At 35.7% G+C, this 13,229-nt stretch overlaps 1 protein-coding gene across 1 annotated transcript in view; it reads left to right on the top strand.

The window, feature by feature from the left end:
* Window positions 1-13,229, top strand: part of WWC3 (WWC family member 3) — a 196,513-nt gene that overhangs the window by 95,946 nt on the left and 87,338 nt on the right. The window contains exons 4-5 of the mRNA XM_044669272.1: window positions 12,277-12,353; window positions 13,105-13,184. Of these exons, the coding sequence (XP_044525207.1) occupies window positions 12,277-12,353; window positions 13,105-13,184 (157 nt within the window). The remainder of the gene's footprint in view (window positions 1-12,276; window positions 12,354-13,104; window positions 13,185-13,229) is intronic.

The raw sequence follows: 13,229 nt of genomic DNA, 5'->3' as shown, positions 1-13,229 counted from the left end.
TTTCTCTAAGGGAAACACCTTTCTCTAAAGGTTATCTAAAAAATTGTTACCAAGAGAATTCCAAGCTAAAGAGCTTAAGTTCCACTTGAGCTAGGTAATCTCTAGGATTTTTATTCCCTGCCTGAAAAGCAATGATTGACTCTAATCTATGCATTAGAACCTAACTTCTGGGCAAATGGTGTGATAACCTGTCTTGAGTAGCTTGTGAACTCAAAAGTAATGGCTTCAAAATGAAGTTTCTTCATGGTTATATATGTCTATGGTGTTATCCCCTTTTGAGGGGGGGGCTCTTTGTTCATAGAGGTTGAAGATTCTTTAGAGATACAAGTTGCTTCTGTGTTAGAATGTGCTTTGGGGAATATGGCAATAGCAACAACAAATGGAATTTATATGATGCCATACAATTTGCAAAATGATTTACATATATAGCTGGAAGTTCATAACAACCATTTGAGGTAGGGTACTAAATAATTGAGAAAATTGAACACAGTGACTTGATCATGAACTCATAGCTAGCATCAAAAGTACTATGCAAATATAGGTCTTTCTCACCTTTCAGTACCTTATGCACCATGCCACATTGCTTCTAATAATCATGTGAAGGAGTACAGTGACCTAAAATATGTGGGGTTCTTTTTCTCTCTCTGGCAAAGAAATAGTATACCCAGAAATCTTTAAATAAGGTGCTGTAGTTTAGTCAGAGGCTTTAAGAGTAGTCTGTCTACTTGATTATTTAGCAGACTTTCAGATAGTCAAGTGACTGTGACTGGAAATCTGATTATACCACTTTCAGAGCCTAAGGCATTTTGACCTTGGCCAGTGAAATCTTTAAAATAATAAATACTTTTATAGAATAAAAAGTCCATATAAAAATCTGAGAGATACTATTAGAGATTTCATGCTACCAAAAGTAACAAGGTTAGGGTTGTTCTGATGCCTAATAAGCCTGTGTAATGATAATAGCATTTTGTGGTTTGCAAAGCACTTTATATATATTATCTCATTTTATCCTCACAACAACCTTGAGAGTTAGGTGTTTTAAGTAACTTGCCCAGGGAGGGTCATACAATAAGTGTCTGAGTCAAGATTTTAACTCTTCTTAATTTCAGGTCTACTATTCTGTCCTTTTTGCTGCCTATGAGTAGAGATCATATTTGGGATGTTTTATTTCATGAAAACAGGAAAACAAAGGCACAGAGTATTATGTCCTCAATGCTAGCTACCAGTTTGCCTGGTAAAATAGAGTTATGTCTAAATCTGCAATTTTGGCATCAAGGGAACTCCCAGTATGCAGATTGCACCTATCTCTGATGCACTAGAAAAATCATAGGGAATTGCCTGAGTTACAGAAATTAAGTAACTTACCCAATGTCACAAAGTTAATAAATGTCCAAAATGAAGTATGAACCCATATCTTCCTGAATTCAAGCTTGGTAATCCAGCCATTACACATATTGCTTCTTTGGTTGTTTTACAACCTCAGCTTTTAGGGAGCTTAATGTAGTTTTATCTACAATATTTAGATTTGAGTAGAACTAAGATGACCACATTATTAGCTTCCTTTGTTGCTTTGGCTAAATTTGCCATCCATGTTATGATAAAGGCCATGACTCTGATTTTCCCACTCTCAGGGAATTATATGCCTATGAACTTTTTTTATGGATCATTATTCTTCATTGGAAGGATGGAGGAGGATTAGTACATTACAGTTTGTTCCCCTGAAGTAGACTATATAGCTTCCTGTTCTTCATGGATTAATTAATTAGTAGATACCATCTTGGATCTGCTAAATTGACTAGGTCAGCCCAGTACCAATCTTAGGAAGTTGATTGTTTTGTTTTCATTGAACTTGGAAGACCTATAAGACAGTGTTTCATATTCCCACTTAGTGGAAATTTTATTCTTTTCCATGCATCCAAGATCATATAGTTGAAAAATGCCTTGAGAGTGTCTACTACTAAGAATCAGTGGATACATTTCATTATGCATGACAAAGACCGATTTGATCAGGTCCTTTCAAATGCTACTAAGATCACTTTGCCAAAAATGATATTATAGAAGCAAATGGAAAGACTTGACAAGAAGGTGACAATATCATTCTTGCATAAAGAAGGTGCTCAATAACTGTTAATTGAATTGAATAATTACACTGAACAAAAAGCAACCAAGTTAAGGAATTATTGAGGTTTGCAGGAGGGTTCTGTACTGATTGATTGATTCAGAAAAACTTTTGAACACATAATATTTTCAGGTTATTAGACAGAGATATTAATTAGACATCATCCTTGTCCTGATAGGACTTTTATCAGTAGTATCAATTTAAATTGTTATAGTGCTTCAAGATTTAAAAATCACTTTTCTTTACAACATTCCTGAGGTTGGTAGTAGGACTATTACTATCCTTTTTAAAATGAATCAGTCAGCAAGCATTTAGCAGTTGTTTAATATGTGCTAGACACTGGAACTACAAATACAAGATATTTCTTGTTCTTAAGAAGGTTATATTCTAGGGAGTTCTTAAGAAGGCTTTATTCTAGTAGGGGGATTCACCTATTCACAGACAAGTAAACTAGGATGCATATGAAGTAAATATATGGTGATTTGGAGGCGGGGTACCAACAACTAGGGAATCCAGAAAGGTCTCTTGCAGAAGGTAGTGCTTGAAGAAAACTAGAGATTCCACATGGTAGAGATGAGAAGAAAGAACATCTCTAGTCACCTTGGATAATCTGTGTAACATATAATTGTCCTTAAGACTTCATCCAGATTGCTAAGAGCCTTAAATGCTATCCAGAAGAATTTGTATATTCTGACCGTACTGAGGAGCCCATGAAGCTTTTTGACCAGGTGACTGACACGGACTGACTTGCTGTTTAAAGAAATCTAATTTGACAACTCTGGATTACATTTAGTAGATGGGAGAGACTGAATGTAGAAAAACATCTCTTGGGTCTTGGTATCTTACTTTCAGGTCCACTACCCAAAGACTTGTTTTTCATCACCATAAGCCCCTACACTCACTTAATTCAATCCATTAACCTATCAATACTTAAGGAGGCTATTTTAATAGTCAAGGGTAGAGGTGATAAAAGTTTGAATGAAGGTGGTTGTGTTATGAGAGTTGGAGATAGATTGGAGGCTTCATTTATAGACAGTGAGCCTGTGAAAGGTTTGATTCCTTGCCCATGATTACACAACTGTCTGAGGTAGGCTTCAAAATTGTTTTGTAATTCTGAGACTGTTAAACCATTCTACCTTTTCAGCTGTGACCTTTATCTAAAGCTTTAAGGTTTGCAAAATGTTTTTCAAACAATACCACAACTGATCTTCACAATAGCCCTGTGAGGTAGCCACTAAAGGCATTATCACCCCCATTTTATAGATGAGATAAGATGTACATAATAGGCACAGTGAAAGGTGGAAGGGAGGGGGCCCCTCAAAGTTGGTCTGGGGAAAGTTGAAGTGTAGGAAACTAATTCATGCCTCACTAGGTTTTAGGCTACCAAGAACTTAATATGAGTAGATAATTGTATGTCACAATTGCATTCCTTTCTGAGCCTCAAAGAATTCTGTCTGTCTAGTCAAGGAAAAATACAAGATCCTGCTTCTGAAATGACAGGTGGTTTCAGATAGAGGAAGCAGACTGACTCTGGTGTTTCCATGGAACACCCTGCCAGCATTACTTTTGGGTTATATCCCAGACACCTGAAGTATCTGGATTTTTTTAGCGGAGGAGTTCCATTTCTATGCATTGCCTTTTAAGTGGGGTGGGGGCAGGGATGGGGGGGGGGAGAGTATTTTATGTTGTTTGATCTTGTTATCCTAAAGGACTAACAGTGCCGGGGACAATTGGCAGGATTATGAGCACATATGTGCCTTTTCCCTGAACTGTTAGCTTATTGATACTATGAAACACTATGAAAGGAATCTAGGAGCTTGTCCAAGTTCTTAGCAAGTTGCTGTGTATCACTTGGGTTTAGTTTGAGCTATTTAACCTTCACCAGGAGAACTGTGTTAGATGGTGCTACATGGGGTTTCCTACCATATGACAAGATTCAGAAGACTGAACTTGCTGGAAAGGTCCTTTGAGATCTAATGATGTGCATCCTTAAGCTGTGAATGTCAATCCTTAGTGTTGTTAATGTGATCTAGTATTATGTATCTGAGTTGGACCCCTGTGATAGACAAAAAGGGAAAAACTTATCTTTCTTCAAGAAGCTTACATTCTTTTTTTTTTTTTTTTTTTTTTTTTTAACCCTTAACTTCTGTGTATTGGCTCCTAGGTGGCAGAGTGGTAAGGGCAGGCAATAGGGGTCAAGTGACTTGCCCAGAGTCACACAGCTGGGAAGTGTCTGAGGTCAGATTTGAACCTCAAGAAGCTTACATTCTGCTGGTGGCAGACACAACTTTTTTCAAACCTTTACCTTCTGTCTTAGAATCAATACTAAGTATCTTGAGCTAAGTCTTGAAAAGAGTTTTTTTTTTTTTTTTTCTGAAAAATAGAGGTAATGAAGACAAGCTTTCTAGGCTTGGGAGACTATGCTAAATAATGTGAAGCCAAATTAGGGGCTTTAGGCATCTTAGAACCTGTTTCATAGCCAGAAAAATAAGGTACCTTGACCTAATGAATAATTACAAACAAAACAAGATGTGTGTGTGTGTGTAAATTAAAAAAAAATTTTTTTTAACCCTTACTTTCCGTCTTGGAGTCAATACTGTGTATTGGCTCCAAGGCAGAAGAGTGGTAAGGGTAGGCAATGGGGGTCAAATGACTTGCCCAAGGTCGCACAGCTGGGAAGTGAGGCTAGATTTGAACCTAGGACCTCCCATCTCTAGGCCTGGCTCTCAATCCACTGAGCTACCCAGCTGCCCCCATGTGTAAATTTTTAAAAACCCTTACTTTCTATCTCAGAATCCATACTAAGTGTCAATTCTAAGGCAGAAGAGTAGCAAGGGCTAGGTAGTTAGGGTTAAGTGACTTGCCTAGGGACACACAGCTAGGAAGGACCTGAGGCCAGATTTGAACCCAAGTTCTCCTGATTCCAGACCTGGCTCATTATTCAGTGTGCCATCTAGCTGCCCCCTGTGTGTATGTACATACATACATACAGATATATACATATATAGATGCATATCTATATATGTAGAATTTGAACTCAGGTCTCCCTGGCTCTGAGGCCAGTTCTTTATCCATTATATAGAAAGAAATCTCATAAATTCTAGATTACTCTCTCCTAACTGTAGTGATTCTAAGTGAAAGAGGGAGTTAAAAAATGATTTGATTTCAGTGTGCATTTTCTATATGCTAGTGTCTTGGAGCTAAGAGGAATGTTTTCTTTCCCAAGATATTATTTGTTCCTTCTAATCCCCAAATGGGAAGGTTATAATGGTGATAGCTTGCAATCCAAACGTAAGTAGCCAGAATAGAGGGGAAGTTAGCATGAGTGACTAAAATCATTTCTTAAGCACTTACTTTGAACCAAGCACATACAAATGTGTATAAGTGAGACCATCCTACCCTAAAGGAGCTAAGAGGGGAAGAAAACTCACAAAGGGGATGAGAGTTGGAAAAGGGGAGGGCACAGGTACATGAAAAGCAGTATGGTTTTGAATTGTCAAGGAAGTAGAATTGGTGGCCTGGTTTGGGGCAAGAAAAGATGAGGATTTGGCAATCAGAGGCCAGAGTGTAGGTGACATGATTGGGAGCGACATGGTCATCTGGTTCTTGGCAGCATAAAGTTAGATTAAGTTCTACTTCTTGAATTAAGAAGCCCAGTCACTATTAGTTTAGCTAACTGGAGTATTATTTCTCAGGGCAGTATTGGGAGACAAGGAGAATTACTGTTGAGCTAGATCTGTGCAAATTATAAGCTGAATCAGAGCACAATATATAGGTCCTCACAATGGGAGAGGGGAGAATTGGGGAAGCACATGTGTTCATAGTCCTTTCAGATGCTGCAACCTGACTTTCTTGATTTTCCATGGATCTTGCAAGAACACTTCTGGGTGAATGGAAGGAGGGGGAGAACTTCCTAACTGTGGTATAGCTACCTTGGTACAGAGTTTCTTCTCCACTTTTGAAATACTTTCTGCTTGCCTCTCTCTCTTGATACTGCTTTTTCTCCACCCTCTCACAATAATTTTCTGTCTTTCTTCCTAGATTATCTTTTCCATCCTGTCTTAAGAACCTTTCATCACTCAAGGCATTAGAGCAGAGGCTGTGTGACCACCTGTCAGGTGGGCTCTAGGAGGGATTCTTGCATTGGGAGGGAGGTTGGAATAGATTAATTAATTAGACAATCACAGAACATTTATTATGCTCTAGCTATTGTGCTAGGGGGATAAAAAAAAAGCAAGAGCAAAAAATGAAACAATCCTTTCCCAAAAGGAATCTATATTCTACCTGGGGAGACAATATGTAAATAAGTGAGTATATCTAAAATAAATAAAAGGTTATTTTTCTAGGTGACTTTAAAGATCCCTTTCATATCCAAGTTTCTGTGATTTAATGTCTCAGCCAAATCCTGAGAGATATCCAAGCTGGTCAGATACTAGATGGTTGGGAAAGAATCTTTCTTATCAATTCAGTGAGAAAGTGGTGCTTTAGACCCACCCAAAATTCCAGCATGAGGTGGTGGTGAAGCTTATTATCAGTCACCCATCCTGCCAACATTCTTTCTGAGGCTACCTGCCCATCCCATGAAGGCTCTTCCATATGTTCTCCATTAAAGAATTTCCTTGCTCCTATCTGACCTAAGATAGAGGCCACTGACAATCTAGGCAACCTTTTGTTCTGATTGACATGGACATGTTGGGACAGGCTGGAGAACATGGATCCTGTTGAAAGGTTGTACCACTGCATTTTTGAAGCTTATTATCTGGCAAGTGTCAATTCCAAGGACTGGTAAGGCTTCTTTGTTTATAGGGAGGTAATTACTTGTACTAAAATTAAAAAAAAAAAATCTCGTCTGGGAGATGTGCCCACCAAGCATGGAGAACTGACCCATCAAAGGAACGATTGGATCTTGAGGGCTTTAAACTACTGTTCCTTTGCCAGTAGCTCTCCCCGCCCCCACTTCCCTGTCAGTTCTTTCTTTGATTATTTTACAGGTGCTTCTGTGGGAACTTTGTCATTGGCTAGAGAATTAGTATTAGTTTGGAACCTGTTTGTTCTTGCTAGACTTTCTATTGGGTTGCTCTCTAGTTTGCTTAAGCAACCTCCCTTATTCAGCCATCCCTGTAGCTACACAACCACTGATAAATGGTAATCTCTTAAAGAGATCATTCTTATGGGAAAAAAATGGTTTGTGTTCTCTGAAGGTGTATCATCTCTCTATTATTTGCCACCAGTTTCCCACAGTGAGCAGAATACTTTTTTTGTTTGTTTTTCTTTCAAGACATGAATCACATTTGATCTCTTATAACATCTAAAATCTTCCATGATAAAATCTGGGCAGGTGTCTAACTCCTCTCTAAAGAACAGTAATCTAGATATATATGGGTCATTCATTACATCTGCCCACCAGACTGCTAGGAATTAGGAAGATTGGCAAAAATAATACATACCATGGATAAGCCTATATAGTGAAAGCAGAGTATGTTAATAATGGATAAGACATCTGAGCTCTAGTCATAACTTTTTTTTTAATCCGTGCTTATTTCTTTGATAAAGTGCAAGTCACTCCAACTTTTAGGTGCTGTAGTTTCCTGACTTGTTAAACAGAGAAAATGATAGTAGGCTGAATTCATAGGAATTTTATAAGTAGAGATGTTTTTAGGGTGTGTTCAAGGTATGATATAATAATATAGAAGGGGTGATAAGTTTCTGGTCCATATTTTTCCTTATTATTAAGTGATCCGAAAGAGGAATGATTTTCCTTAAATAGATTTGGTGTCCTGTTTAAACATGTACTTGCAGCTTGCTTAAGTATTGAATAGAAGAGAAAGTTTACTATTGAATATTAATATTAACACTATGCTTTCAACAACTAACTTAATTTTTTGTAATTGTTTTTATATCATCTTCATTTCTGAAATCATCTCTTCTCCCCATCCCTTGTAACAAAGACACAAAAGAAAGAAAAAGAAAGTAGTTCAGCAGAATCAAGCAACATATCAGCTATATCTGATAGTATATGTAGTATTTCACTGCATAGCCACTTACTTCTTCTGGAAGGAGGCTTATCTTCTCATCTCTCAACTACTACTTTGCAGAATCATAAGAATGCTATTGGAGGATGTGGGTACTGGGTTATTCTTATTTAGTATTTCTGAAAAAGTCTGTTAGACTTTGAAGACAAATTAAGTGCATTTATTTATTTGTTTGTTTGTTTATTTATTTTTAAACCCTTACCTTCCATCTTGGAGTCAATACTGTGTATTGGCTCCAAGGCAGAAGAGTGGTAAAGGTAGGCAATGGGGGTCAAGTGACTTGCCCAGGGTCACACGGCTGGGAAGTGGCTGAGGCCAGATTTGAACCCAGAGCCTCCCATCTCTAGGCCTGGTTCTCAATCCACTGAGCTACCCAGCTGCCCCCTAAGTGTATTTATTTTTAGGAAAGAAGACAGGAAGGAGAGAAAGAAAGAAGGAAGGAGGCATGTTTATTTGGGAATATCATATCAGAGTTCATATGTATTCCTGACTTACTTGAATTACTTCTCTGGTCTTTTCACCAATAGAAGTAAAACCAAGAATATATTGTTCCCCCCTCTTTTTTGGGGGTAAACTGTGAAAATGTCTTATCCTGATACAAATCAGTTAATCATCTGTAACAGTTTTTAGTGAGTTGCCTAGGACAATGAAAGGTTAAGAGATTTGCTTAGATTTTCATGGCTAACACCTATCAGAGGGAAGGAGTTTGAGTCTTCCCGTTCACCTGGATCACTATGCTGATATTTTCTAAGGAAATATGATGGAGTAATTCATTGACAGGGAAAAAACTTGTACCAGTTTTGCATCGCAACAAATACTGTTGAACATTTTTGACTGTGTTCCTACCTACTTTTAATGTGAGTAACCCAAAGTGTTAGCTACAAGTTTGTGCTTTTACAAATGGATGTTCAGGATAGTCCTGAATGATTTGCAGAACTGTTACTGAGGTAGAGCCTTTGAGTCTTTGATCTAGGGATAGAAATTTAAAGTGTTCAGAAAACACTGTCCTGGGAACACTTTGTTCTTTTTTGGCACCTTAGAAACCTCAGGGTGTTCCAGAGAATGCTTTCTTTTACTATCCCTCCCCATCCCTCCTGGCAAGGAGGTGCATCCAAGTGAACTTGTCCCCTTCTTCCACTACTATGATTGGTTTGGGGTATAAAAAAATTACTAGTTACATTTCTGAAGATTTTCATATTATTTTAGTCACTCATATATATCATTGTTTATTCTTGTTATGGTTGTAATTTAATATTGAACTTTGTGGGCTTTGGATAATAGCATTATAAAGGATTTTGTGTGTGTGTGTGTGTGTGTGTGTGTGTGTGATTTCATATATATACCATCACATTTCAAACACAGTAAACTTGTACAGCTATTTGTAAAGGTTCAAGTAAGACAGGAAATGAAGGGTCTCAGATCTGTAGTTCTTGGCCATGCAATATTATTTTGAGAGCATTTGCTTCTTTAGAAGATTGTGATTCTCTGAGAATATTTAAAATGAAAGTTAATGTTTATTTAGCTACTAATAGATATTTATAGAATTTAGACCCATGGAGAGTCTTTGAGATCATCTTTTTAACTCCTTCATTTTATGTATTGGGTAGCTTAGGCTCAGAGAAATTAATTTCCTTTTTTTATATTATATAACTCAGTTAATGGTAGAGTTTGGCCTGACTGCTAGGGTGGTTTTTAACTCTTGCAGTATGCTGGCAAGCTTAGTTAGATGTTGTTATTTTCCTAAATTGCTCATATGAACAATTTAAAACAAATAATATTCATTTAAACTAATTATGCATTTACTTTCAGTTGAGGCTATTGAGACACTACATTGCTACATTTTTTTTAATTTTATGGTTGCAAGCATTACTTTTTTCATAGAAAAAATGAATCTATTTAAAAATAACTTGCATTTAGCAAAGCCTCAGTAATTTAGGACCAAGCAGCCAAATGCATCCAGAATAGTTTTAGATCTAGAAATGTAAGTGAAAGAAAATATTTCTCCATCAATGAAGATTTAGAGTAGTAGAAAACAATGATGGATTGGGTCAGGAGAGTTCTGGATTTGAGTTCAATATGCTAGACTTAGTCAGGAAAACTGAGTTCAAATCCAGCCTCAGATACATACTAGCTGTGTGACCCTGGGCAAATTTATCTCAGTTTTCTTATCTGCAAAACCAGCTGGTGGAAGAAATAGCAAACAACTCCAATATCTTAGAGTCAGACAGAACTGAAATGACCAAACAACAACAATATTTACTAGTTTTGTGACAACCTTGCTGAAATTGTTTTCTATAAAATGGGGATAATAACCCCAAAGTACTTCTTATAGTATTTGTCTTGGTGGGTTGTTAGGAGAATCAAATGAAGTAATGTGCAAAAAGTGCTTTGCAAAACTTGAAAGTGCTAAATAAATGTTCATTATATAATATGTATCATAAGTAACAATAATAACAAATATAATTTAGATGATCTATGATTGCATCTAAGATCATTTGATGATTGGTTGGTACACTGACATGATTGTCATTGATTTCCAATAGATGCAAATGCCAAGCCACTCACAGGAAAAGCCGATAAGGCCGAAAATCTCCAGAGAATTAATAGGAAAGGGAAACAAGGGGAAAAAAAAAACAAAGAAAAGGGAAGAGAGTGAGGAGCAACAAAATAGAGGTGGAGATTAGAAGTTGTGACTAGAAACTAGAAGAGAGGTAGGGAGTAGCAGACAAGATGACAGTAAGGAAGGGTACCAGCCTGAACATCTGACTCAGTGACTGCTAAATAACTCTTACATATCTTAATATAACCCAAGGTTCTCAGTACATTACATCACATTCACTATTTGTTTGTGATTTCTTACTGATATATATTTTTTTACATCACACTTATTTCCTACTATACTTGTCCTTTGTAACAAAGAATAACCATTAAGCAAAATGTACCGACAAAGCAATCTTATCTGCCACTGTAAGCAGCATTTGCACCTGTTGTCCCCCACGTCTCTCATGAGAGGAAGAAAAGGTGTTGCATCATGTCTTCTGTGAAATTAAGATTGTTCACTACAATTAATCTGAGTTTAGATAATCTTTGGCATGTTTTCAGCAGCACTGTTTTAGTTATTATATATATTATTCTCTTGATTTTGCTTATTTTAAAAAATTTTAATCTTAAGCATCAGTAAAAATGAATATTTTAATATACAAAGAACAGAAAAAGAAGATCATATATGAAACTGAGAATTTCTATTATGTACACTTTTATTTTCCATTTCCCCCGCATCGCTCTCATTTCTGTTTTTTTCCACTTTGTATCACTTCATATAATACTTCCTGCAGTATATTCACTAAACATTTTTTAATCACCTGCTTTTATTTTTTTATTTTATTTTGAATATTTTCCCATAGTTACATTTTTCATGTTCTTTCTAGGGAGGGCTATTTATAATGATAATTGATTATCAAGAAAAATTTAAATATGTTCAGCAAAGAAGATGAGGAAACGGCTAAGATACTCAAAATTTTTTTGCCAAAAAAGTTGAAAGGTTTAAGTTCTCAGGGTTTTTCATGTATAAATATATCTCAGTTTTCACAAAGAATATTGTCTTGAGAAGCTCTGTATAAAAGTGAAACTTAATCTCTGGAAAATTCATTACATGGTGCTATTTATTGATTCTTGAATATAACAGATCACTAAGATTTCACTCACTGAAATGTTTTGATGAAGCTGTAAACTTAAGTACTTAGTTATCCATATTATTAAGATGTAATTTAGAAAGTTCATAAGCAGAAGTGGAGGAATGTTTTGTTGAATGTCCTCTTTTTCTATGGCTGCTTTTCCATCAGCTTAGCAACTAAAATATTTTTAATATGAATTAATGGGATATTGTCTTTTTGGTTAGAAGAAATAGTTAAATTACACTTTTAATATAAAACAAATTTTAGAACATACTTAATATTGATGGAACTAAATTGTCAAGTTTGGCTTCTAACTTTACAAATCTACTTTTCATGAGTGTTAGAATTATGTCAAATTTATTGCTTGTATATGCTGACTAATCTAGAGGTTGAGTTGATATGAATCACAAGTCTATTTCTTTTAAAGCAAAAATATTTTCCTTCTGTTTAGCATTCTCTGGATATTCAACAAATACAAAATATGACCCATATCAAATTAAAGCGGAGATTGCAAGTCGTCGTGATAGAGTAAGTAAAACATTCAAAAACATTCATATTTTTATGAGTAAAACTGTCACGTATGTTTTTATATTATTTTACTTAAATATAATGATTCTATTCAACTCTTCATTGACAGTGAAAGATTTTTCTATTAAATGATGGACTATATAATACTTTTAAGCTTTTGCTTCAATCATTTTGCTTAATGTTTTAATTCTGTTTAACATTTAAGCATTATTTAAAAATTCGTATCACTTGGATGTAATAATATAATAGTCATGGGAAACAATGACTAGGAGATAGTTCTTTCATTATTTCATTCATTAACTTTAGACTGTTAATGAATTAGAAGGTTTTCTCTTCAGTTTCTTCAAGTAGGATAAGATTACTTAATTTAAAAAAAACCTTGAGGTTATTACATTCTCTTAGAAATTAGATGTTAGCTTTTTTCACCTTCTTTATTAAATAATAGAAGGAGGAATTCCATTTTTAAAACCTTGTTCATCTTTACAGAATTAGCAGCCATTCAATTTCTGTAATGGATTACATCCCTGTGAAATTAAACTGTTTGAGAGGTACGAGCATCATTACTCCATCAGTGCCTGTTGTCATTTCATCAGTGACTTAGAACAGTTTGGTTTTCTCTTTTCATAAGACATCTACATTGTTAGCCAGCCCATGATTGATTGTCTTTTGTAAGAAGTGAATTCAGATAGTAGAAATATTCATCTTTAGCTTGCTTGAATGATCAAAAAGAAAATGTTTATTTTGTTTTTAGCTTTCCAGACTAAAACGAGAGCTGACACAGATGAAGCAAGAATTGCAGCACAAAGAGAAAGGAGTGGAGACACTGCAAGAGTGAGTAGAAGAGTTATATATATATATATATATATATATTTTTTT

The sequence above is a fragment of the Gracilinanus agilis genome, chromosome 3 (genome assembly GCF_016433145.1).
Source record: "Gracilinanus agilis isolate LMUSP501 chromosome 3, AgileGrace, whole genome shotgun sequence".
NCBI lineage: Eukaryota > Metazoa > Chordata > Mammalia > Didelphimorphia > Didelphidae > Gracilinanus > Gracilinanus agilis.
The sequence above is the reverse complement of the archived record's forward strand: the minus strand, read 5'-3'. Positions and strand labels throughout refer to the sequence as shown.